Source organism: Haemorhous mexicanus, chromosome 18 (assembly GCF_027477595.1).
Source record: "Haemorhous mexicanus isolate bHaeMex1 chromosome 18, bHaeMex1.pri, whole genome shotgun sequence".
NCBI classification, from domain to species: Eukaryota; Metazoa; Chordata; class Aves; order Passeriformes; family Fringillidae; genus Haemorhous; species Haemorhous mexicanus.
The window spans coordinates 3,379,398-3,406,360 of NC_082358.1; the positions used below are offsets into that span (position 1 = coordinate 3,379,398).

The 26,963-nt window shown below is 45.4% G+C and overlaps 1 protein-coding gene across 1 annotated transcript; it reads right to left on the reverse strand.

Moving 5' to 3' along the window:
* Window positions 1-1,511: 1,511 nt before the first annotated feature.
* Window positions 1,512-25,626, reverse strand: CHMP4B (charged multivesicular body protein 4B). Its single transcript, XM_059862430.1, has 5 exons — window positions 25,325-25,626; window positions 6,517-6,694; window positions 5,705-5,819; window positions 5,065-5,191; window positions 1,512-2,336 (listed from the first exon to the last, which is right to left on the reverse strand). The coding sequence occupies exons 1-5, from the start codon at window positions 25,518-25,520 to the stop codon at window positions 2,269-2,271; spliced, it is 684 nt and encodes a 227-aa protein (XP_059718413.1). The 5' UTR covers window positions 25,521-25,626; the 3' UTR covers window positions 1,512-2,268.
* Window positions 25,627-26,963: the final 1,337 nt, after the last annotated feature.

A 26,963-nucleotide genomic window follows, 5' to 3' on the forward strand; every position in this document is an offset into this window, starting at 1 on the left:
GTGGCACTGAGTGGCACCCACAGAAAGTGCTGGCAGGCACAGCTGCTCCCTCCTGCACTGCCCTGTGGTGCTCTGGGCAGGGAAGTTCTGCCCTCAGAACAAGGCAGAAAATGTTCCCTGTAAACATTGCAGCTGTTCACTAAGGCAGGGATAAGGAATTCAGGGATACCCAAAGCAGAAAGGAGCTCAGTCCTCAGACATGCTGTGAAACTGAAGGAATAAGAACCACCCCATCAGGGATTAAAAGGATGAAGAAAGAAGAGGCTGTAGGGGTTGAGGCTGTCATCCCTCAGAGTAACCAGGAAGCCAAAAACACACTCCCTGCTGCATCTTCCCTGTGCTTGGGTACAGCTGAGGGAACAGCTAAGCTTAAAAATGAAATGTCAGAGGGACAGCTTAGTGCCTTAGAGCTCACCAGTCCCTGAAAAAGTACTAAAAATTTACTCAAGAATTAAAATATACAAGAAAGCTTTTACAAAAAGCAACTAAACCAAAACACAGAGTTTAATCAAATAACATATTAACACTAGTTAACTTTACTTACTTACTTTTACAATACAGCTATACCTATAAATCAACCAAAAATAAATGTTTAAGTTACTTTAACCAAGTCAACACACTCAGACACCATATGTTCAACCAATTCAAAGCCAGACCAACTCTTCAGGACCTATTTAGTCAGTGTACCAGCGCCAACCAAGGAGTGGCCAATACCCTGTGGTAACAATTATTAGCATAAAGCTGATGGATAAATCCCATAACCAATGCCAGGGGCATCACTGGCCCCTCTGACTGGGCTGCCAGGGGCTGCCTCTGCCACCCCCAGCTCTCAGCTCCCACATCAGGACACTGCACAGCATGAATGGTGCTGATAGGGCTGGGCTGTCCCCTCCCAGCTCCACCTGAATGCTCCTGTTGGGACATTTCAGTGCATTTGAGCTGCTCTCTGTAATTCCTAGAATAAAACAGAGCTGCTTTAACATCTCTTAGCACAGTGCACAGTAGAGGTGATTTCCATGATGAAAAACAAAGCCAAGGCCCCCAGCTCCATCCCTAAACCTCTTGCTTTGAACTTTATTCAGCTGATTTCTTCTTGGTCTGGGAATTTTTACACAGAACAGAATCCCAGGATCACTGAGGCTGGGAAAGAACTCCAAAGTCAACGAGTGCAACCTGTGACTGATCCCCACCTTGGCACCAGCCCACAGCACTGAGTGCCACATCCAGCTGTTCCTTGAGTATTTCCAGGAATGAGGACTCCAAAGTCCTCATTCCAAAGCCTGACAACCCCTTCCATGAAGAAATTCCTCCTGATGTCCAACCTGAACCTCCCCTGGCACAGCTTGAGGTTCTCTCCTCTTGTCCTGTCCCTTGTTCCCGGGGAGCAGAGCCCAACCATAGCTCAGCAGGCTTTAGAGTGGATGTCCCTCATGTAGAAAGAGGCCAAACTCCACCTAAAGCACAGCCAGATCACTTAAACAGGACACAGAATTGACCACAGCAGCCACAGGTGAAAATTAATTGAGATATTTAATACAGTGCAATCCATAGTAGTTTCTTAATTAAAATAATTGTGTGCATGTATCTGAATGGGTTATCAATTATCACAAAAAAGCAATAAACATTGTAGTGCTGTGTAGAAAAATGTACAACTGAACTTGAAACCTTCCCTACTTCCAAGAGAGTGTGGATCAACTGCAGATCATTCTCAGCAATTAAAATGGGCACAGTGACTATGTCATTGCAGTGACAGACACAGGGCTGGCCACACAGCAGTCAAGGGATATAAATAGACCTGGCAAAGAACTAAAAACCTAAAGCATTCTTGCACCTAAAACACAATAAAGAAGCCAATGGGGGCTTACGACTTTTCCTGGTTTTTAAATGCCTTACAAGACTCCTAGACACACTTAAACTGACTTAAAATTACAGAGTGTTTTGCAGCTTATTTCGATTCAACATATGGCCCAAATTGAAGATGAAGATCCAGCAGTGGCAGGAGCACAGTCCCAAAGCTGAGTGTTTGATTTTGCAAATACCTTTTCTACAGAAATTCAACCGTTTCGACAGCAGGCAATTCCCCTGCTCCCCCTTCTCTCCTCTGGGCAGCCTTTTTTCCATGCTATGCAGAAAACAGCAATGCAGTTCCCACTGCTCTGGGTTAAAATTAAAGATAAAGACATTTTGCTTATGCTTTCTCCTCAACAAAACACATTTGCACCCGGAATAGGTAACCAAAGTCTTTTTTCCAGCCAGAGGCTGCTGTGGTTACATGGTTCCTGCCCAAGCTTCCAGCTCTTTCATGTCATCATCCTCTTCTTCCTCTTTCTTCTTGGCTGCAAAATCACAAAAGAGAACAAGTGAGTGGGAATCCTGACAGAACCCTCTGTGCCACTGACAAACCAGTAAATGAAGCACCTAAGGCCAGCTGTGCTCAACAAATACACAAAACCTTTCTGAGCTGAAGTAAAAAGTGCTTTGCTGAAAGAGCCAGCATGGGCCAAACTTCCTGAGTGAGAAAAAACAACAGCTCCCACAGGAAGAAGGCAGGGGCATGAAAGTTCAAGTGTGGTATTTTTCCATAATTTCCAAGCCTCTTTCAGAGGGATGCAGCTTCTCACAGAAACTCATCTGATGTCTGCAGTGTGAATCTCTTCCCCATCCAAATGAAACTCCTTATTGCATCACTGAGTACTGTGAATGCAAGAACTGAGTTGTTTGGGTCAGGTACAGAATGTGGAGGGGCTGGAGAGCCCTGGGAACATCCCACTCCCCTTCCCCTGTGCTCCCTGGCAGCTGGGTGGATGTGGATGGGAGGGAGCAGCCTGGACACTGCCCTCTCCTCCTTCCTGGTTGTTCCAGGGCAGAAAATGCTGCTCTTTGTTATAACCTGACAAATTCAGTTCCATTAACTCAGCAAAAAAGGTTTGAACCCACAAATAGCTGCAGTAATTTTGGAAAATGCCAAAAAAACCTCAAAGAGTGCAACAATTCCTGGTCCAAGTGGTGTGTGTCATTCCAAAAGTAATGTTTACATCAGGAAAACTGAGTCAGCTCCAAGCTCCAGACCCCTCATTTGTACAAGGCTGGAATTTGATTTTCTATATTAAGCTCCTCCAGCCTCCACTAAACAAAAACAGCTTCTGCCTGAACTTCTCCTGACACCACCAATAACAAAATTCCTCATTCAGGCTGATCTGATTAAAGCCAAAGTCCAGACTGCTCCTGAGAACTGGAAAAGCAGGAAAGCTCGTGGTAATCCTCCCTTCAATGGATAAAAAGGAGGTAACAGTCAGCTCTACCTCAAAAGACACATTATTCCCAAAAAGACAATTACACATGAACCTGAACCACTAGGGACAGTATTCCCTTTGGAGGTCTGACCATGGTAATCACAAACAGACTTTTAATCCCAGTGTTAAGTCAGTTTTAAGTGAAAAACAACTTAGGTTCAAAAAATAAAGCCTCACCAAATCCCCACCCAACACCAGAATCCCAATTTTTCCCAAGTGCCAGCCTTGGAGGCAGCTTTATTGAAGCAGAAAGTGCCACCTTAAATACATTGATGGAATTACTGGAATTCTCATTTCCATCCAAAAGCAGCTTAGCATAAATCCTGTGCAACACTGAGCTTTAGGCTTGCACCTTTTACTACCAAACTTGCACACAATTTATATTATTTTAGGGAGTTTCCCTAGGTTTTAGGCTGTGTAGCTCCTTAAATATATCCACAATTACAACATCTCTTACTTGTGTGCAGCCACAAAATGCAAAGAGTAGATTTGGGTCCAAGACCTTGTGTTTTAAGACTATTTAGAGAATAAATCTCATTAAACCAACCAGGCAATAAAAAGGCAATGCACTGGTTCATTTAATCTATTTCTCCTGAATCTGATAAAGTCTCAGACTTCAGATATTCTGATAGAACTCCCTCCCCTCTCACCAACTCTGGTCAGCAGCTCTGCCTGGTAAAACACAACCAGGAACACACAAAGTCAGTGGTGTCAGAATAAGGAACACACACAAAGTCAGTGGTGTCAGAATGAAAGCAGAGTAACACCAGGAGCAGTGGCACAAAACAGAACCTGCTCAGGCAGTGCTGCTGCTTCCCATGCCCATCCAAGCCTGGAAAGGCAGCAGGGTAATTACAGATACACTGACCAACTGGGATTATTTGCATCCACTGCTTCTTTGGAGTTTTTTTCCTGTTCCAAAGGACATGGAATAGAGCTGCAAAGTCTGTAAGTTATTCATCATAGTCAGGCAGATTCAGCAAAATGGGTTTGTAAAACTTCATATCCCATTAGTGCTGCCAGAGGTGTCCCAGCTCAGCTGAATTCCATGGGGAATGTTCACACAAGAGGGACCAGCTCAGATTTAAGAGGAGCATTGAAAACCCTCTGTGTAAATACAAACATTTCTTGTCCATTCTCCAGGTAAAATCCTCACATCACCTAATTAAAATTCCTGGGTATGTGTGGGTTAGGACTGGGATGACCCTGACTTTGGGGCTGCCTGGTTTGGGTATCCAGAGGAGCCCCCAGCCTTCCCAAAGAGGGGACCCCAAGAGAAGATCCTCCCAAGGCCAGAAAAGCAGGGATCAAATGAAAACCCAAAGGAAACATGATCCATGAGGGAATCTGAACCTGCCTGGGACTGCATGACCCTAGAGGTTTTGTCCAACTGCAGTAATTTTATGAGTTAATTCACTCTGCCCTCCCTTTTACCAGTCAGGGTATCTTGTCAAGATTTCTTCCTTGTTGGCCCAGCAGCACCTGGACAAAGGCTCCCTTCTCCCACACCTCCACTGCACCCTGAGCATCATCCAGAGTACCTGGATGAGCTGGAGCAGAAAACAGCTGCTCCTGTGCCAGGGAGTGCTTCTTCTGAAGGGCAGGTGCCCCTCACAGAGAAATGGCACTGGGTGTGATTTGGGATTCAGGAAACAATTCCAAGCAAAATGTCTGTGCTGCCTGCAGCCAGATCTCCCAAATGCAAGGAGCTGGCAGATGAATAAGCACACTTTTAATGATGCAGGATGTTTCAGCAAAGGTTGATCCATACCTGGCTTGGAGGGTATTGATATTGAGGGCACGTTTGGTAGTGGTACTGTCTCCGGACCACTGATTTCCAGCAAGTTTTTGTCTAGTTCTTCTTGTTCTAGTTCCTCTAGCTCTGCCATGAGTTCATCCTAGGATTTCAAGGAGAAAAAAGAAAAAAAGAAGGAACTTAAAGTCATATTTATTACCAATCAGATATAGCTGATCATATAATTACAGAAAATAGCCCAAATGCACAGGGTCCGAGCAAAGTGAGGAGATGAGGAGTCTGATTTTGATGTGATTCCTGTACTTCATCTCTTGGAGGAGCAGAGGAGGGAAGGAGAAATCCAAGTTCAAATATTCTCAGGTCAGGCTATCCAGACCATTCTGAGCATTAAGTCCAGGTCACAGCCACCAACAACCGCAGGAGATTTCAGAGCCCACTCCTGCAGCCAGGCACACAGAACGTGCAGCTCTCCAGAGAAACATCTCCTGGGGGACACAATTCCTGCAGGGATTTCAAAGCCTTCACAAGAAGATGTGGTGCTCAGGGTTAGTGATGGGGCTGGCAGTGCTGGGCCAGTGGCTGGACTCCCTGATCTTCCCAACCCAGAGGATCCCATGACTCACTGGTACAAACAGAAGCAAATTAAAAGCCATACCTCATCAAATTCCTCCCCAAATCCTACTGGCTTGGAGATGGCTGTAGAGATCTCATCTGCCAGCTCTTGCTGTTCTGCAATGTCCTGCATTAATTCATCTACTTTATCAATGTCCCTGGAAAAGAAAGGAAAGAATTCAGTATCAGCAGGCACCTTCCCTATCAACACTGCACTTCCTGGCTTCTGTAGAAATGCCCCACCACGGTGACATTTCCAAGGCCTTTTCCCAAAATACACTTTGCATGCAAGTCTGGGTTTTATCCCCCTGGTCTCAACACAATTAGAGATGTATTTTTAACTCTTCCCTGCAAGCTTAGCTCCCAGCAGTTATACAAGACACCAGGGAGAGCATTTGTTCTGCACCACTGATATTAATAATAATTTGCTCTCTTCCCTGATTCAGCATTATTACATCCACAATATTTGCTTGTGGAGCAAGCACAACATTCTCATAATGCAGTTTTACCTTTAATTATTGCTACATACACCAACTCCACTGCAGAAATACAAGTTTTAAGACCCCCCCCTTGAGGCTTAAAATTCTTGCTGTTACAAAATGGATCTGTAACTGCTGCAGGCTCCCTTTTTCTTTAGACCACATGGTGCTACCCAGCTTTTGGATAAATGTAGAAAATAAAACAGTAGTAAACTGAGGAAGCATCATATTTGTGTGTTTTGGTTAATTTTAGTTTAAGTGAGAGCCTTTCACAAGAAGGTTTTGCTGCTCCAGCTCCACCTTTGGTTTGGAACAGCAGATCTGACAAATACCAAACTACAGATCCCGTGGGAAGATGCAGGAGGGAGTGACTTACATGTTGTCATGAGCAGCTTTCATAGCCTTAGCAGCAAACCCCATGTTCTTGAGCACTTCAGTGTTGGTGTTGGCATTCTCCAGGGCTTCCCTCTGGAATTCAATTGTTGATAACGTGCCATCTATCTGTGCCAGCTGCTTCTCATACCTCTTCTTGCGCTTCAGGGCCTGCAGGGCAGCTGCACAGCAAAGGACAGGGTGGCACTGGTGAGCTCTGTGCCCAAAACAGCCCCTCACACTTGGCACCAAGGCCACTCAGCACAGAGAAATATTTAGCATGTTCTAGTGTTTGTCATCTACACAGATCAACTGTGCTGCCCAACCCCTGATGTGTCTCCTCCTACAAAGGTGTTCAGAGGTGGCTGCTGCCCTGTGGCTGTCACCTGCCACAGCAGGATGCCAGCCCAGACTCACTCCTAACACACCACAGACAGAGACCATGCTACCACAAACACAAGGCTTCAATTTCCAAGCTCATCCACTAAAACCAGCTTTGTTCACCCTCCCCCCATCACAGGAAGGCAGCGCTGCTGGTGCAGCTCCTGCCAGATGAGGTCTTTGTGCTGCTGCAGATCCCCCCCTCCTGCTGAACCCCTGTTCAAATCCAAGGAGAAATGTTCCCTCAGCTTTGCACTTCCATGTGAAATACACACTGTAAAAATGTTGGTATTTCTGTATGTGCTGTGCACCTCCTAGAAGGTGTTTACACAACAGCCTGAGCTGAGAGGAGCCCTCACTGAAGGTGGTTTGAGCAATTTGCTGCTTGTGAGCACTGGCACAACGTGGGCTGTGCAGGAGGAGCCCCCCCAGGACAGCTCCCACCCCTGGGGACCAGTGTGGGAGGACTGGTCCAACCTGCTCTACCCACCCCACCCACCCATGGAGCAGCCAGCAGGTGACAACAGCCCACAGCCAGCTCTTCCCAAGACATCTGGACAGAAACCACGGCCATGGCCATTCCTGAGACAGACAGGGGTGAAAAACACATTCACTCTCTTGTAAAAATTTAAGAAGTTTAATAAAGGACTTAAAAAAAGTTTAAAGAAGTTTAATAGGAGATAAAGAGTATAAAGCAAAGATTACAGCTGGGTGTGTCTTGGCACTCAGCTAAGAGCACCTTTGCTGTTTTGGAAACACTCTTTATATCCTACTTTTACTTCATCTGTTTGTTACATATTTATAAACAATTATGCATAGTAAACTTTTTCCTTCAAATTAGTTTACATATTCTTAGAAGTGTTTAGTATGGTTCTTTTTCAGGTTTGTTTTTTTGAAGCATGTGTATTCTTTGGCTGTGGTTTTAGCCCATTCTTATTATAACTTTTAGTTTTGGGCTTTGGTCCATGTTGTCTTTAGAGGGTGAGTGTTGATAGTTGGTATATCTGTAGCAGGTGTCTTCATATGTTTATTGGATGTTATCTAAATAGGTATTTTAACATAAGCATCCTTTTATCAGCTATTTCACTACTATGTCTAAGCTTAGTTATCAACAGAAATAAAAACTTTATAGCAAAGTTACTTTAACACCACACATATAACATCCATTTTAATACCTGCAAAAAGCCAGTATTATAATATGTATGTATAACCCAGGGAACACCAACCTTACACAGAGCTGTGCCAGATGAGCTCAATGCCACAGCCCTGGCATGTCCAAGGCCAGGCTGGACAGGGCTCAGAGCAACAAACACCTGGTGGCACATGGAGTAAGGCACAAGCACAGCTGCCCTCCATGGCAGTGCCCTTCCCTCCTGCTCTGGACTCACCTGTCCTCTCCAGGCCAGCCCTGCTCATACAATACCTGAACCTCACCTGGGCCCCAAGCTGCTGCTCCAGCAGCCTCAGCCACACACACTCCATTTCTTCAGTGCTCTGATCTCCCACTCTCACAGCAAAAACCACTTCATTTGACACAGGACTGGATCTGCTAAAAACCAGGCTTGGCCCTCCCAACAGCTCAGTCACACACACCAGGAGTGGGGGCAAATGAAAGCTTTGCATCTTTCCATCTCTGAGAGAGATGCTTTCCAGAGCAGGAAACAAGGAGTAGGAAATCCTGACAAGAGACAGCTTCCCTTATCTCCCCTTGCAGAGGGCTGCTAACTCAGGGATGTGATGAATATGTTTATGAAGTGGCTGCTCTCCTAACAGCTGATGGAGCCCACAGGCACCCCAGGTGTTGTGGCAGATGCCATCCTGAGATGCTGACAGTCCTGCAGGTAAAGCCCCAAACAGAGCTTCAGCTCTGCAACTGGTTATGAACATGCTGTACTTGGTTCATTTCAAATTAACTGATGTGTTAAAGGACAAAAAAAGCACTTTTTTATGGGAAGGCCCAGCTAAGGATGCCAAGCACACGAAGTAGCTCAGGAATATTTAGGAGAAGCCAGTACAAACACCTCACCAGCTGCAAGAGAAGCCAAGGCACCAAAACAAACCTCTGCACTGACTTTCTCTCCAGTGGCCAGTAAGTCTGCCCAGTTTTGGGCCAGTCCAACATCCGTGTGTGTGACAGGGCTGAGAACAGGGGGTTTGCAAAGGCCAATGTTTGATCTGCAGAATGAGGCAGAGCACAAACATCCCAAACATTCCAGCTTTATGCCAGATCATAAAGTGATGAGTAACACATTGCTGGGATATTGAGGCTGGTTCATTCTGCACTGATGGTTTAATTAAGGATACAGGAAGTTTTCTTACTCAGAAAGATAAAAACTGTTAATAGCTGTGTTTCTCTAGTGACAGATGCTGGGGAAATGCCCAACAACAAGGGGCTGTGAGAATTTTGTGCCTCATAGAGAACTACTAGCAAAACCAGAGACTTTAAGCATTGTATAACATTATACAAAGCCAAGTGCTACAATTTCTGTTCAGGTCCCCACTCCAGCTTTCTCTGGGAACAATTCGAGTTTGTCTGCATTTCATGCTGGTGTTTAAAACAAGCTGCTCAGACACCAAACACTGCAGGGACCACCTGAGTGATCACAAGATCTTATCAGGACTGCTGGGAAACCCTGTCCCTCCCACTCCCACCCACACCTCTTGTGCACCAGAACTGCCCTTCAACTGCACATGGATTTGTGGTATTTTCTGTTTCCCACCCCTTCAGACCAAGGAAAATACTTATTTTCTCCTCCCTAAGGCCAAAGATCAGGAACCTACTGAAATCTTATATACTGCCAGAGTAACATGTTTTTGTCAAGTTTTTATTAAAGTCAAAGCTATAAAAACTTAATTGGAAGGGAATTGCATTGGCTCTTTTTCTCAAAAAAAAAAAAAAAAAAATCTTTTTCCAAAATCAGAAATAAGTAAGTGTTGGAACCCTGGCTGCTGAGAATTTCAGACTTTCTGTGCTGACAGGCACTGACCCCCAGGAGAACACTGCATTTGACCTGAAACCATAGAGAAAACTTCCAAAATTAAATAGCAGAATTAAGATCATGAATGGGTAGTTTGAATAGAAGTGTGTAATACCACATAGTGGAAAACTTAAAAGTTTCAAGTTTTAGAATATAGTAATATATATAAAACAAGATAGAAGTTTTAGGGCAGAGACTAGTCCTTCTTCTTTACCTTCTTCTTCATAAATTTGAGTAGTATTCTACAAGTAAATAAAAAAAATCCACATTTCAAGCCACAAATAATTAGTTATTAAGTAAAAAGTAAAATTATTTTAAGTGTCATTTCTTAATTAAACAGTTTATCCTTCAAAGACCTTACAGGGAGAGACATACATTTCCATTTTTACCTTATTAGAATTAAGCACCACAAAACTCACAACTTTTAAGACTATAATCTAAATAAGAATTAATAAATATCTAAGTCCAAAAAAAAAAAAAAAACCTTCTCATACATTTAATCCCAACCTTAACCAAAAAAAAAAACCCCAAAAATCCATTAAATAAGCACCAGAGACAGTGGGGTACAAATGTCTTGTAGCATTTTTAACTTATCAGAATTAAGGACTAGAAAACTCACAACTTATAATACTATAATCTAAATAAGAATTAATAAATATCTAAGTCCAAAAAAAAATAACTTCTCATACATTTAATCCCAACCTCCTTAACCAAAAAAAAAAAAAAAAAAACCAAAAAATAACCCCAACCAAAAAATCCACTAAATAGGAACCAGAGACAGTGGGGTACAAGTGTCCTGTAGCATTTTTCATTTATGAGAATGAAGCACCTCAACACTCACAACTTTTAAGACTATAATATAAATAAAAATTAATAAATATCTAAGTCCAAAAGAAAAATACCTTCTCACACATTTAATCCCAACCTTCACCAAAAAAACCCCAAAAATCTATTAAATAAGCACCAGAGACAGTGGGGTACAAATGTCCTGTAGACTGTGCACATGCAAGAATGGGGTGTGTCTGAAATCAGAGTGGGACAGGGCCTCTCTGTGCCCTTCTCAAAGGCTGCTATCACATCCCACAGCCATGGCAGAGCACCCACACCCCAAATGATGCCCTTTCTGCTTCCAAGGCAGTAATTAGAGGCAGAAATGCAGCTTACAGCCAGCTTTAATTGCTGTGGAGCTGCTTCAGCAGCACCTGTGACCATCCACTAGGTTAAAATCATTTATCCCTGGCCAGCCAGAGTTCACCCATGCCCTAGAACATGTTGTAGAGATCACCCAGCAGTTTTCTAGAATCAGCTGATCTCAGCTTTCCAGCAGTGGGACTAACTCCTTATCTTGGACCCAAAAGCCATGCAGGATTTCCAGCCTCTCCCAGCAGCTCCTGCACAGGGCCTGATATGCAGAGTCCAGCTGGACTGAACTCCCTCTGCAACATCCCTGGGACATAAAAACCAGCACCACCAGGACCATGGAGCATACAAAAACTTATTCTGCTCACACCCAACAATGCTGCTTTTATAAAATACAGGAGTAAAAGGTTGGTTCATCAGTATAAAGCAGACTGCAATGATAATTGTATAGCTTGGGTTCCCCAAAAAACTCCTCTGCCACGGCTCAATGGCTGAACTCACTCCAGAATATCCCTGGGACATAACAACCAGCACCACGAGGACCATGGAGCATACAAAACTTACTCTGCTAACACCCAGCAATGCTGCTTTTATAAAATACAGGAGTAAAAGGTTTGTTCATCAGTATAAAGCAGACTGCAATGATAATTGTATAGCTTGGGTTCCCCAAAAAACTCCTCTGCCACGGCTCAATGGCTGAACTCACTCCAGAATATCCTTGTGACATAAAAACCAGCACCACGAGGACCATGGAGCATACAAAAACTTACTCTGCTAGCACCCAACAATGCTGCTTTTATAAAATACAGGAGTAAAAGGTTTGTTCATCAGTATAAAGCAGACTGCAATGATAATTGTATAGCTTGGGTTCCCCAAAAACTCTTCTGCCACGGCTCAATGGCTGAACTCACTCCAGAATATCCTTGTGACATAAAAACCAGCACCACGAGGACCATGGAGCATACAAAAACTTACTCTGCTAGCACCCAGCACTGCTTGCTTTTACAAAACACAGGAGTAAAAGGTTTGTTCATCAGCATAAGGCAGACTGCAATGATAATTTTATACCTTGGGTTCCCCAACAGCTCTTCTTCTGCCACAGCTTAATGGCTGAACTGACTCTGGAATATCCCCTTGACATAAAAACCAGCTGCTCTAAGAGGGGATTTAACAACCCTCAATGCCAGCAGAAATATCTAATCATTCCATGGGCAGTTTTCACAAGATAAGAGCAAGAAATTGCCAATAAAGAGTGTTTTCCACACCTTTTCCTTACCAGGCACACTGGTGTTTTAACTTGGAAATCCAATGTGCAGCATGAATTACAAGCAATTAAAAGGTCCTCTAAAAAAACAATCAGCAGATAACAAACCTTAGCTGTACTTCATCTGAATTGTAATAAAGCTTTCAGAGAATACATATGACTGGGGGAAAAGCAGTTAGATATATTTGTATATAATTATTATTATAATTGAATTAAAGGTAATATATTTAATACTGCCTGGGTGACTTCTGCCATCCATCAGGACACAGTGAGTAGGCTCCAAATGCCCTTTTCCATATGACATTTTGATATATCAACTGTCTTTATTATCAGCTGTGACAGGGATGTTGGAACCAATTTTTATTCATAAAGATTAAAATGATTGCCCCACAGAGCCCTGACCAGTTAAAATGGGTATCAATAGTTTATTACCTCTTTTTCATTGGCAAAGGAATGTCAAATTTCTGTATTAATGAGCATCAGACTGTGATCTCTGCAGTTCCTTTTCACAGAGAAATTCTCACAAAGAAAACACCACATCCAAGAGAGGAATAAAACTGCAGCTGAGTCCAGTCAGATCTGGGCTGGCTGCTTCAATTTCTTGAATGTAAAACCTGCATAAAACTACATTCAAAGAACATTTTTAAAGCTTTTTAACATTTAAAAACCTATTCATTTCTCTGATTTTTATTTGGTTTGGGGTTTTTTTGGGGGATGGTTTGTCTTTGATTGGCTGGTTGGGTTTTTTTATTTCCAGTCTTTGATTGAACTATAAAATACTGTTTAAATTGTCTATTTGTTTGAATTTCTATGGTAAATACTGTTTTAATTGTCTATTTATTTGCATTTCTGTGATAAATACTGTTTTAATTGTACATTTATTTGAATTTCTGTGGTAAATACTGTTTTAATTGTCTATTTTTTTGAATTTCTGTGGTATCCCCCCTGCTAGAAATTCCAGCAGAAGTTCTGCACCTCCTCTTTGACCATGGTGATTCCCAAGAATCCAGGGTTTCACTGGGATGTCACCATGGCAGGTGACACCAGTGAGAGGCAGAACTCATGTCACTGTTTTCAGTCACTCCTCCTGACTGATCAACACCCAGAAATGAAAAGAGCAGAGTCACTCAGCCAGACTCTGCTCCTCTGTCAGCAGATCAGTCAGAAAAACATGACTGCTCAGCCAGATAATTTCACTTTGTCCTCCAGAAATGCTATCTGTAAGAATTTGAAGTATTTTGAATTATTTTAACCCATGTACAGGCTAATTATTATTATTAAATGAACTGTTGTAAGTCTGATGATTTTCTTTGCAGTATTTACAGCAGTTTGTTAGTCAAATGAGACAAATGTTCACTGTGATAAGCAGCTTGCAGGATAATAAAAATATAATTTTACTACATGGTACTGCATTCAGAGAGGGAAAATTGACTATGAATGTCAGTGGTTTTGTTAAAAATCAACAGCCCTCCTGCAAATAAATATTCCTTACACACTGGCAGGACAGGGAGTGTTCCTGGGATATTTATGGACACAGCAATGCTGTGGAATTAATGCTTTTAAATATCATTAGTAGAAAAGAGCTGATCAGCAGATAAAAACCTGGAAGAACAAGGCTTTCTTACATAATTGGAAATTTAAATTTTGCTGGCAAAAACACATTTCAGCTTGAGAGGAGCAAAGAGCACTGGGAATAGAAGTCAGGAGTGTCACTGAATTCAAGAATACACCTGAGCAAGTTCACTGAATTCAAGAATACACCTGAGCAAGTTTCACTGAATTCAAGAATACACCTGAGCAAGTTTCACTGAATTCAAGAATACACCTGAGCAAGTTTCACTGAATTCAGGAATACACCTGAGCAAGTTTCACTGAATTCAAGAATACACCTGGCCAAGGTGGAAGTGCTGACGATGCCACAGGATTTGTCCTCACACAGTGCAGGTGTTTCCTTCCTCTGCAAAACCCTCCCAAAACTCACACTGACACCTGAAATAGGAATCTAAATTTTTGTCTAAAATAGAGGCTTCTCCTCCAGGGGAAGACACTGCAGTTAATAGCTCTGATTAGTCCAACTGAGGGGAAAAATAACTTCATCTCACAGCTAATTCCTGCACTCTCTCTGGCAGAAAAGGCAGCAGCAGAGATGCCAGCAGCAATTTTAATATGGCATGAGAGAGTTCCACAGCAGCCTCAGAAAATAATGTGCACCAAATTTCAGCCACGGTGAAATAATAAAGAGTGCAAGAGCTGCAGAGGAGCTGCCCAAATTGGGGTGCCTTGGCCCCCTGAGCTGCAAGCCCAGGCACTAAACAGGACTGAGATAATCAACTTAATAGTGGAAGAGCATTTTGCATGTTACCCTGTGCATCCATCTGTAATTTGCTCTGCAGAAAGAAGCAGCTTTATTTTTGCTGCTTCTGAAAATCCCATTCCATCTTCCTGGCACCACAGCAGCAAATTTCATCAGGAACAAGATCCTGGCTGTCCTTGGAATGGGATAAACAAGGGGCACTGGGAGGGGGAAGCAGGAATTGCCTGCCTTGCCTGCAGTGAGGAGTTTTATCCTGGGCAGCAACTGCTCATCTCTCACTGCTGGGACCCAGCAAACTGCCTACAGATCTCCAAAAAACCCTAAAAAGGGAACTTAAACAGTAAGATAAATAACAGCTAAATAACAAATCAATCTGTCTGTGAGCAGATAAAAAGACTGGTGACTACAGACTGATCAACTCTGAGTTTTGCCTTGAATAAGAACCTTTCTGCAGAGGTTTGATGGCTCCAGGAGCTGCTACACCAGGACTGCCCATGTTGGTTCAATACAGAGGCATCCAGGCCTTACACAGGATGGCTCATCCCAGGTGAGTCTCAGAAATGTCAGAGGTCCAAACAGCCAGGTGTGATTTTAAGGGCCAAAAAACCTGGTGTGATTTTAAGCTCCATACAGCCAGGTGTGATTTTAAGCTCCATACAGCCAGGTGTGATTTTAAGCCCTGTGGTGTTCAAGTGGCTGGAACACAGAGGTACCAAAGGATGGTTATAAATAAATATATTTATGATCCTGTGCACAGCAGCAGGAGTTCCTTTCCTGTGAGATGACCTCCTGAGAGCTCTGCTGTCTCAGGGATGTGTTCAGCTCTAAAAGCCATGATCTATGTTTGTCCCTGATGCCAGGGCCTGTCTCAGCAGTCTCCTGTGCTTTTCTTTTGGGAAATGTGCACTTTTAGCAGAGAAACATGGGCAGAGTGAAGGCTTGGTCCTTCCCTTGTCTTTCTCTGCCTGTTTATGAAATCTCTAATAAAGTTTCCAAGCCCTGCCCTCAAAGGAAGGCAACTATTCCCAGCTCAGAACTTGAGATTGATTAAAACTACTTCAATGAAGCACCCAAACCCAGGCAGAGAACACAAGGTTTTTGTCTTTTAAAATACAAGATTACAACTTTCTCTTGAGCAAAGCAGTGCCAGAACATTTAGTCTAGTGTGTAAGAGATGAAACAAAACAATAAACACTCCTGCTCTAAAAATCTATAAATGTACAAAAGAAAAAAGCCAAAGAGATAAAGAAAAAAGCATCTGTAGAGCAGCAGTCAGGGCTGTGATACAGCAACACCCAAACACAAGAGGAAGCAGCACCTTCACACCTCCCTGGCTCTGTCACAGCATCAGCTCAGCCCCTGGACTGCTGTTCCACATCCACAGCTCACAGGGGTTCCTGCAGCCTTGCAAGGTGATTCCTTTCTCCCTTGAATGTCAAGGCAACACTGCTCTGGTCAATAATCCTCTGTAAATAATATCCAGGCAAGTCTGGGAAAGTTTTGTCCAAAAGAAAAAAAAGGTCATCAAAAAAAAGGTCAGTTTTGCCCCCCCCCAAAAAAAAAAAGGAAGAAAAATGTCATCAAAAAAAAGGGTCATCAAAAAAAAAGTAATTAAAAATATTGGTCATCAAAAAAAAAAAGTCAGTTTTGTCCAAAAAAAAAAAAAAGGAAAAAAAATGTCATCTACAGTGAGCCTTGAAGTTCAAATGAAAAAACCAGGAATGAGAAATCCCAGTTACAGAGACAGCTTTGTTCTACCCAGGAGCTGGAAGGAGTCTAAGAAATGCTGGTTCAGCCAAAACCATCCAGGCCTGAAGCTTCAAACCATTCCCTGAAATGTGAAATCTGATCCAGGCTCTGGAAGCAAAGCCTGCTCTGCATTTCCCAATTCCCAGTGTCTCACTCCTCAGGGTCCTGCATGCCTCTGGATGATGGCAGGGGATTGCAAAATTAAGGGATTTCCAAATTAAATTATGTATTTTCTAAGGCTGCCTGAGTAAATTATCCTCTCTAACTCCTTCCAACTGCCACTAACTTTGCAGTTAAAAATCTGCACCTTCTATGGTACATACATAAAATTCTGATGTGAAATGAGGTAATTACTCAGTATTCAACCAAAGTTTAAACTTTTAGGCTGAGAAATGTGTGCTCCCTAAGGTGTCCCTGCCAGAAATGCAACAGGTTCAGCTCTGCAGGAATAGCTCAAGTATCTCAAAATGCTGGTTTCTCACAGGAAAAAAAAAAACAAAAACAAAAACAAAAACACAACCAGTTCCCTAAGCTGAACAGTGTTCTTGTAATTAATTCACAAACTGAGAAGATCCTACCCTGAAGTGGCACACTTCAAGACCTTTTCTTGCTGGGGAATTCAAAGAGTGGCTGCCAGGGAATCCATCAGGCATTTTCAAGCCTTGGACCATTATTATTACAGCCTTGCCAAGTCTAAAAATTTTGTTGATGCTGTCATAATATTTAGCATTTTTCTTTACAGCCTGACTTCCCCAGATGAGTTATTTTGGGATGTGAAAAAGCACTTTTTTTGTGAATGCTGAGATTCCAGCACTGACTATGGGGGAAAAGCTGAGAACACAAACCTTTAGAAAGCCAAAAGTTATACAGCAAATAAGACAAACCATATTTATTTTTAAAAAGTTTGTACTTCTTGACTCAACCTACCAACTGTTGCTCCAGTGGCAACACTGCAGTACTTTTTTGAGGCTGAACTGCAGTTTTGATTGGCAATTCCATGCTCTGAGGCTGGGATCAGCTCCAGAGCCAAGTTCAGCAGTCAACTCTGCTCCTGCTGATGGGGCTGCCAGGGATGCAGTCCCAGAAAAGCCTTTCTGCCTCTCACTGTCCCCCCAGGACAGGGCACGTGCAGAGCCCACCATGGAGAACCCCAAGGCACTTTCAGGAGGTAAAATCATCACCTTCACTGCAGATGCAGTTCCCAGGGAGCCCACGATGAAGTTTGCTTTCTATTAATTAGTTAGTTTTATTTCATAACCAACCAAAATCACCTCCAAATGTTTCAATACCACTGATTCCTGTCATTCTGCCATTTCTCTTTTCTGTTCCACAACATCTGAGTAACCTCTGTGCACAGAGTCTCTAAATCTGGATGAAAACCTGCAAGGCCATGAGGAGCACACACAGGGTGGATGTTTGGTGACACACCCCACCACAGGAGCACACAGCCCTGGCTTGCTGCACAGCCCAGGAAATGATACTGATCACATCCCAGAGATGTGATACTGGTTATTTGGACACCTCCAAACTTCAGAGGGCTTTCTGTTTGAGCTCTAGATGCAAATTACTATTAACATGGTGAATAGTTAGAAAATTAGAATTTATCAAGGAGCAATTCAAAAAATTAAAAACATACAGTGCCTTTTGTAAGTGTTTTGAGGGGCTAATTTCCTTCTTTTGCTTACCAACATTGAAATAAGACAATTTATACAGTGAAATAAGAAGCTTAGAATAGGCTAGAATAAGTAACACATCTGAAAATACATTATTATTAACATCTAAAATATTGTACTATCACCAAACCTCCATCGTTCACTGCCACCAGTCAAGAGCTGCAAGACAACAGCTGCCCACATAATTATCCTATAACTGTGTTAGCTCCTAGAAACTGCTAATGGGCCAGGATTCATCTCAGTATTGAACCCAGGGGAAGCCACAGCAGAGCTTTTCCAACTGGACTTCCACCTGGAAGGACACCATGGACAGAACTGTTACTGCCTTTGCCACAGCCTGGCACTGAGCTTCACACCCTGCTCTTCTGTGTCCCACCACTGTGGCCACCCCACTGCCCTTGGTACTGGCCACAAGAAAGGTTCCATGGAATCCCAGTGGTTTGGGTTGAGAGAGACCTTTAAGATCACCCACTGCCCCCCCTGCCATGGCAGGGACACCTTCCACCATCCCAGGGTGCTCCAAGCCCTGTCCAGCCTGGCCTTGGGCATTGCCAGGGATCCAGGGGCAGCCCCAGCTGCTCTGGGCACCCTGTGCCAGGGCCTGCCCACCCTCACAGGGAGGAATTCCTTCCCAATGTCCCACTCTGTCAGTGTGAAACCATTCCTGGTTATCCTACCATCCAGGCCCTTGTCCCCAGTCCCTCTCCAGCTCTCCTGGAGCCCCTTTAGGCCCTGGAAGGGGCTCTGAGCTCTCCTTAGAGCCCTCACCTATCCAGGTGAACACCCCCAGCTCCAGCCCTTCCTTCAGGAACTGGATCCCTGCTCCAAGACTCTGGGGGATGATTCAGAGCAGAATCAACCTGCTGAACACCAGCTCTGCTGCAGCCTTGGGCTGTCTCAGGGAAAGGCAAAAGCCTGACAGCATTGATGCCTGGCCTGCTCTGGATTCTCCAACTGCATCCTGCTTGTTTCACACACTTTGTGCCAGGAGTTCCAGTTTGTTGAACACCTGGCTGCAAACATGATGGGAAGTCAAGGATGAGATTGCTCCAGCTTTTAGTTTTGCAAAAATCATCCATTTTTAAGTGGTGTGAGTAAATGACAAGATTTTACTTTAAGCCCCACTCATGTCCACACTGTGCTGGCTGCAAAAGTCAGGCCATGATCTGCTGCTCACACCACAGCCCACAGTCTCTGGGACAAACATCACATACCCAAAAACCAGAAATGGCAATGTAATTTTGGTTTTTTGGGAGCAATAAGGGATTGACAGGGAGACCTGAATGATACAAATGCAAAGCCCAACAGCATCCCAGTCCAGATAAACTCTCCACAACTCAGCACAAGTTTAAGTAAAAAAGGGTTAAACCAAATTGATGATTTGCATCATCTGCAAATTATAGGTTTTGAGTTAGCCTAGGAGCAGGATTCAGTAATTAGGCCTGGAGTTTAATAAGATACTAGTATCCAACATCTAATCCATTTTGAGAGAAAAAGTAATAAACACACAGTTAGTAGCTGCAATCATGCCAGGTTTCCCTCCTGACAGGGTACAGGAACAGAGGAAGGATGTATTGCATCAAATAGAGTTACCAAACCATGTATTTCAGAATCACAGGGTTTGGGGCTTTTTTTAATGCCCTTTTTTAAAGCAATTTTTTAAAAATGTGTTTGTGAATCCCACCACTGCTCCCAAACTCTTTCATACCTGAGCGTCTTGTCTCCAAAAACCCCTGCTAAACATAGGTAGGGTAGAATGCAAAGGAGAAGATCTAATTAAAAAGAGCAATTATCACTTTTCCCAAGGCAGGTGGTGAATGCCCATCTCATTAACCTCGGGGGAAGATGAAGAACTCAGGTCTGCACTGCCATCAATATTCCTGCACTGAAGCCCTGGGTGAAGCACCTGAAACTCAAACATCAATTTCCCTTTAGACTTAAAACACAGAGAGGGAAGGCTGAGGGCCTGAAGATGGGCTGGAAGTGCTGCAGGACTCCCTACACAGCACCTGATGATTCATGGAAACAAATCCAGGGTGAGTCTGGGAGGAGAATCACTTCTGCTGGCAAGCAGGAGCTTTAAGGCACACTCCCAAACCTGTCTGAGGCCTTGCACACACTCACAGGCCCTCTGAACAGAGCTGAGGCTGTTCCCCTGCCCCACTGCCAGCTTTGAAGCACCCAGCCTTGCACACAGAACCACCCTGGCCCTCCTCACTGCTGCCATGAGCTCATTAATGAGCCCTGTGTCCCTCAGATGTTATCACAGGTACTGTGACAACAGAGCTGCCCTCTGAGCAGGGACTGCTGCCAGGAGAGGCAGAACTGCCCTCCCTCCTCCTTCCCATCAAATTCCTGCCTCCCTCTCCCAGCCAGCTCCAGCAATTGTGTGGTTAAGTGTGGAAAACAACTTTTCTCTCTTTTTTTTTTTTGGTAAGAGTTGGGTTTTGTCTGGCTCAGCAAGTTAATCCAAGTCATGGCCTGCCCACACAAACAGCAAGAGCAGCACCAAGGAACAGGCAGGGCCACTCCTGGAGCAGCCTCACTCGGCCAGTCCCAGCTGGACATTCCATCAGCTTCCCAGACAGGAGCAGCTCTGACACCAGAACCCTCCAGCTGCAGGGAAATCACATCAACAGACTGATGGGGCAGCTTAAAAAAGGTAAAGGGATGTAAGCAGTTAATTTCCATTACAAACCATCACCTGAGGCAGCACCAGAGCCCCAGGTGGGCCCAAAGTTAGGACTTCAGCCAAGCCCAAGCTCCTGGATTGTTTGGTTTTGTTGCTGGGTGGAGAACAGGAGTGTTCTCTCTCCAGGAAAAGCCTGAATTATACAGCAGGAATCTAGCACTGGGTTTGCAGCTATTTCGTGTACTCAGTGCTGGAGAAAAACCCAACACTATTTATGTACAGTGGAAAGAAAAACTGCTCACTAACAGAAACCTGAGCAGAGGGAAAATCCATGAAATGTCACTCTCCTGCTAAAGCCTGAATATATTTTGGCACAAAATTGGCCTTTCACCCATTCCACCGTTTGTAGCCCTAGTGTTAACTAACAGAAAGGTACAATCAGTGGCAGGCAGGTAAAAAACTGCATCCACTCACCCCAGATCTGAACCTGAGTTAGCTGCTTTTAACACTGGCACTCTAAAGCAGCACTGAGCTTCCCTCTCTCCTGTATTCTTCACACGGAAACATAACTTGAGCTTCTGGTTCCAGGAGAAACAGACTGTGGGATTGTTATACCCGAGGTATTAACCCTTTGTTGTCTGTGTGCCTGGGCTATTCCTGTGTCCTAGGGTGACGTTGTGATGCTTGTATCCCCAGTTGTGTGTTCTGTTCATGCTGGATATTATGTTCTGTGCCTTCAAGAATGGCTCTGAAGAGTGAAAGTTTTGTTCTGGTTTCTTATCAGCCGCTCCCCCACGGCTGGTGGGACACAGAGACAGGGCAGTACATAGTGCTGCTTTGGCTTTTGGCTTTGCTCTTGCTTCTGCTCATTAGTTAGTTTAGCCAAGCAATCCGAATTTTCCCTGGACTGTTTTTCCTTTCCCTTTTTTGGAACCACTCGAGCCTGCTCTGGACTGGGGCCTGGCAAACACCAAGAGAGAGAGTTTGCACCTTGTGGCTGCAGCAGCTGCCCCAGAGCCAGGGGCTGATAACAGAGCCACCACCCCAGGAGAGACTTTCTGAATTTGTCATCTTTTTCAGAGCAGTGACAGAGTGTTCTCATCTGGTATTGTTCACTTTGGGTGCTGGGGCTGCTGTGCCTGTTAAATAAACAGGTTCTTTCCTCTTCTCTCTGAGGAATCCTTCCCGAACCGGCTGGGGGGAGGGACTGTGTGGGTTTGCTTTCTGGAGGGGCCCCTGTGGAGGGTTTCTCCCAAATTTGCCCTAAGCCAGGACACTCCAGCAGCTCAGCTTTGCGTGATCAGCCACAGGAACAGAAACACCAGAGCAGCAGAGATTAAGATCAGCTTCAACTCCCTTAAAACTGAACCCCAGAGCTCCAGAACCATTGGAGTAGATGAAACAGTTTAGTTTGTATCACGAGGTCTGAGTGCTGAGAAAACAGCCCAGATGAAACAACAGCACGGACAAACTGGAGCGGAATAAAAGGAGGCAGCAGCAGCACGGGGCTCCCAGAGCATCAGGCTCACAGCTGCACTCTGCTTTTGTTAGAGCAAAGTTGATTTTCAGGGCAGATATAAAATGAGTGAGATACTGGCTGAGCAATGTTCAAATTAGTCAACACTGCTGCTGGCTCGAGAAATTCATTGAGGAGTAAATCACTGCTCACGAGGTAGAGCTGAAGTGTGGGAGGGCTTCTCAGAGGGGTGGGGACAAAGCCCAGAACACTGTTTTCAAAAGATTGAACGTTTCCATGAGAACACAAAGCACAAGCATAACCCAAGTTCCTCCCAGAAGAGGGAAGAGTAACTTGCCTGTTTTCAAACAACCCTTCCAAGGATGATTAATCTTGATAGTTTTTCATCCCATGGACAAAACACAGCAAACACATTAAAGACATCACTGCCGCTCTCCCCAGCACACTCAGAACTTTTCATACAAGATTAAAGCCTCCCATGCCAAGAAACAACACAGACTGAGGAAATTTATACTGCTAAGTTCCTTATTATAACCTCAGAATGTCCTGGGTTGTTTGGTTACACAGCCTGGACACCCTAATACAGATTACAAAAAATACGTAAAATAAGTTCATAAATTAACAAAAGCGTGCTTGGGGCAGGCACAGGAACCAGAAGCCTCTAAATTTCTTAGATTAAACTTTCCTAAGCCTCCAGAAGTGCTGCAGGAATGAGTGAATGAGCCTTTGGAAAACGGCTCACTTGGCACCTGAACAATCACCCAGTGTGCTGGGGAGCTGAGAATGTTTCCTTTTGTTTCCTCAAGTGTTCCAGACACCCGGCTTTCCTCTGGGACAACAAAAACGCCATTCCAGGTTTTCCCAAGGTGGCTTTAAGCTTCCAGGTAAGCTCCCTGCCCCACTCCATCACCTTCTTTTGGCTGTCCCACAGCAGCTTCCAGGACTGCCCAGCTGAGATGACAAATGTGCAGCATCCACAGGAGATCCTCCAGGAGCAGCAGGGATTCCAGAGTGAAGTGATTAAATCTTGGAAACTAAGCCTAAGGATTCTCCAAATTTAATTTTTTAAAAGTTGATCCAACACTTAAAATAATCTCTAGCTAATTATCTTTCAGTTTTACTTGAAAGCATTTTAACTATATCAAAGTATTGCCATTCAAATGACACTTTTACATATACAGCCAATATATTTTTATATTGAGTTAAAATATGGATTTAAGTAACTTTGCATCAAAATCACATAGGTTATGGATTATAAACCAGCCTGAAGTCAGAGAAAAATCCAGTATCTGGATACCAAAAAATGCAATTTGTAGGAGCTCAGCTAATGATTGACAACTTGAACTCAGAAAAACTGAGTGTGTCCTGAGGGGAATTCACTTCCCAGCAAGCCACAGACAATCAGCTGCCTTAACTCCCAGCCCAGTAAGAACAGTTGGCCTCTCAGTTCCAGAAATGGAAAAAGAGTGGATTCGTTTTCCAGCAGAAACCCATCCCTACCCTTCTCCTATTCACAGCTCCTTAATTACTCCTCGGGCTCCTGGGCTACTGCAAGCCCTCAATTAGTGTGAGCCAGAACCGCGCCGTGAATGGGCAGGTTTTCCTCCTTCCTCCACCTCCAAGGAAATTTAATCCCTCCCCTGGCCAGGTTCTGAAGGGCAGCAGACAGAGAGATGCCTTTACAGCAGAGAGACAAAGCTGATCAGAAAGTTTAGCAGCTCAAGAGGCCCAGTATGACCCAGAAAATGAAGAAACTGCAGAGACACATTTTAGTTCTCATTCTGAGCTTATTACCACAAAAGCCACAGTCCAGGCTCACTTCTTAGAATTGCTGCAGTGAATTTGATTTAGAAGTGACTTGGTAAAGCCTGAAGTCAGGCTCTGCTGAGGTCTCTGATGATTCCTGAGCCCTGGTGCGCCGGCTCCATCCACGTCACCCACACACAAGGAAGTTCTGAAGTCTGCAAGGAGCTAAAAGTGCTGACTGAAGGAGTGACATGAAACTCCTGAGGGTAATTACTGCCAACTAACCCTTGCCAGACGTGTGTTTGCAGCTCCCTGTGCCACAGGCAGAGCCACTACTGCTCCTGCACAGAGAGGGCAACAACCTCCACACAGAAATCAGGATGTGCTTTCCTGGAAACTTTTACTGACCAAGCTAAAACAAGGAAGAAGTTTGTTTTCAGAGCACTAGAATATGTAATGTGACAACTGCCTTATCTCCAGACACATCAAGCACTGCGTGGAAAACACAGCCAGACCTGCCTGGGAAGCCAAGTTCCACCTGGGAAACAGCAATTCCATTAATTAACTTAAGAGTGAGTGTGGAAGAGCCTCTTGGATGGGGCTGAGCAGTGGGAATAAACCCCAGAACAAACACTGCTTGCAAAAGAATGAATATTTCCATGAGAACACAAAACAAAGCACAGGCATAACCCAAGTCATTCCCAGAAGAGAGAACATTAACTATTAAATCTATGTTTATTTTCCTCAGCTCTTACCAAAAGTTTTGAGCGTGTTGGGGACAGCAGGAGCTACAGCCTGAATGTGTGTGCTGGTTGTTGTCTGTGGGATATTAACTTGCCTATTTTATAGAAACCCTTTGAATGCTGGCCAGTTTTCTCCCTGGAAATTCTTCATCCCAACAAGAAACAACAACCAACACACACATTCAGGCTGTAACTCCTGCCCTCCCCAAGCCACTCGAACTTTTGGGAAGACGTGATGAAAATAAACACAGACAGTAAAGACTTTTGTGGGTTGGAATTAAAACCACCAGCAGGGCAAATCAAGGCCTGATGGCAGGGTGCTGCTGCCCTGCTTTTCCCTTTCCTTTTGAGGGATATTTCCCTGAGTTCTCCCCAGAGTGAGGGGCAGGGGACCACGGAGGAGCCGAGCACTATCGCGACATGGGAGTCACGAGGGAGTGACGCGGCTCCCACACGGGGCAGCCCCGGGGGGGAGGGGAGGGGAAGGGGTCCTCCCCTCAGAGTGAGGAAACCGGCTGGGGCGGGAACCGCGCCGGGAGGGCGGCACGGCCGCGGAGAGGTGGGATACCGGCAGTAGGTATAAAATAAAGGCACTACGGTGTAAAAATACGGGCTCCGGGTGTAAAATAAGCAGCGCAGACGCGAGTGCGCCGGCCAAGGCCCTCCCGACCTGTTGCCCGGGTTCGGCGCGGCCCGGCCCGGCCCCCCCGCTCACCGCGCTTGTTTTTGGTGCCGTGCTTGCGGGCGGCCGCCAGCTCCTGCTCGATCTTCTTTTCCAGGAACTCCTGCTTCTTGCTCAGCATCTCCTCCGTGTCGCGGAGCCGCTGGATCGCCTCCTGCGGGGACGGGCCCTTCCCGCCGCCCTTCCCGCCGGCGCCCGTCCCGAACAGCTTCCCCAGGAGCCCCGACATGGCTGCACGGGGCCGGGCCGAGGCCGTGAAGCTGCGGTGCCCGCTCCCCTTGCTCCGCTCCCCGCACACACCGACCCGAGGCCCGAGGCCGCCGCCGCCCGACTCCGCCCGCTCGCCTCGCCCCTCCGCCCCCGCACCGCCTACAATTCCCGGCGTGCCTTGCGCCGCAGCGCCGCGCGCGCCGGCGGGCTCTGCGCGCCGAGGCTGCTGGAAGATTGAGGCGCGGCCGCAGCGAGGCGCGGGGCACGCCGGGAAGGTGGTGACGGAAAGCGTGACGCCACACGCGGTGCCGGGCAGGGAAGGCGGGGCCGGGCTGTGGCCGGCACGGAGCGGGGGCCGCTCACCCAGGAGCGGCTCGGGCGGGCAGCGCTCGGCAGGGCCCACCAGGGCACGTCCCAGGGAGCCGCGGGTGAGGCGTCACAGAGTCACTGGATTGGAAAAGCCCGGCAAGGTCATTGAAGGGTTCACCTGGGCCCGATCCGCACCGTATCCCCAGGCCAGAGCACAATTGCAACGTCCAGGCCTTCCTTAGCCACCTCCAGGGACGCGGACTCCGAACCTCCCTTGGCAGCCCCTGCCCATGCCTGATGTTAAAAACGGGCTATCAACTGTTTTGCAACAGTTTCTAATCTATTTTTAACATCTGACAGCTTTTTTCATCAATAAATTCTTTGTAATATCTACCCTGCCCCTCCCCTAGCCCACCCTGAAGCCATTCCCTTTCTTGCTGTCCCTGTCCCTGGGAGCACCGCCCGATCCCCCGGCTGTCCCCTCCTGTCAGGGAGCTGTAAGGTCCCCCCTGAGTCTCCTCCAGGCTGAGCCCCCTTTCCAGCTGCTCCTGGTGCTCCATTCCCTTCCCTGGACAAGCCTGAAGTGCCCACGGGAGCCTGCCCAGGAGCAGAGCCCCGTGTCAGTGCCAATCCCCTCCTCCTCCAGCACCCATCCCCATGGCCGGGGTGACTCTTCTTTATGGACCCCTCAAGCCTGCTCCAGTATTGAGACACTTATTCTTCCAAACCTCCTTTTGTGACATGCCAACTGTACAGAGGCAAGTCTTTAAATCCACAAGTAGGGAGGCAAGTCTTTAAATCCACAAGCAGGGATGTTCAATGGGTGGTGACTCACTGTGAGCTCATTTCGTGGACACTTGAGGCACATGCTCTGAGCTGTGGGGGCAGCATGGACATCACTCCATGATGTAATTCATAATTTCACAGGATATTGGACATCAGTCCGTGATGGAGTCCCTCAGCCTGGTGACAGCTGGATATTTTTGACTTCTCTTTCTTTGTGCTTGGCCTCAACCACCTGTAAAAGTGATAAACACCCCCCCATCTCCAGTCACAGCAGGGTTGTGACAACAAATTAATTACAGACAATAATAATGTTTGTCACTGGAAATCACCTGAGAAAATTAATCACTGCTTTGGAGCAGGGCTAGGA

What these genes read in the sequence shown, in the direction of transcription:
- CHMP4B (XM_059862430.1), bottom strand. Translation starts at nt 25,520, where the DNA reads ATGTCGGGGCTCCTGGGGAAGCTGTTCGGGACGGGCGCCGGCGGGAAG. An exon ending in AAAGCTGCTCATGACAACAT is followed by an intron (nt 5,820 to 6,516) that starts GTAAGTCACTCC and finishes TTTCTTTTCCAG; the next exon opens with GGACATTGATAAAGTAGATG. An exon ending in ATCAATACCCTCCAAGCCAG is followed by an intron (nt 2,337 to 5,064) that starts GTATGGATCAAC and finishes GTGATTTTGCAG; the next exon opens with CCAAGAAGAAAGAGGAAGAA.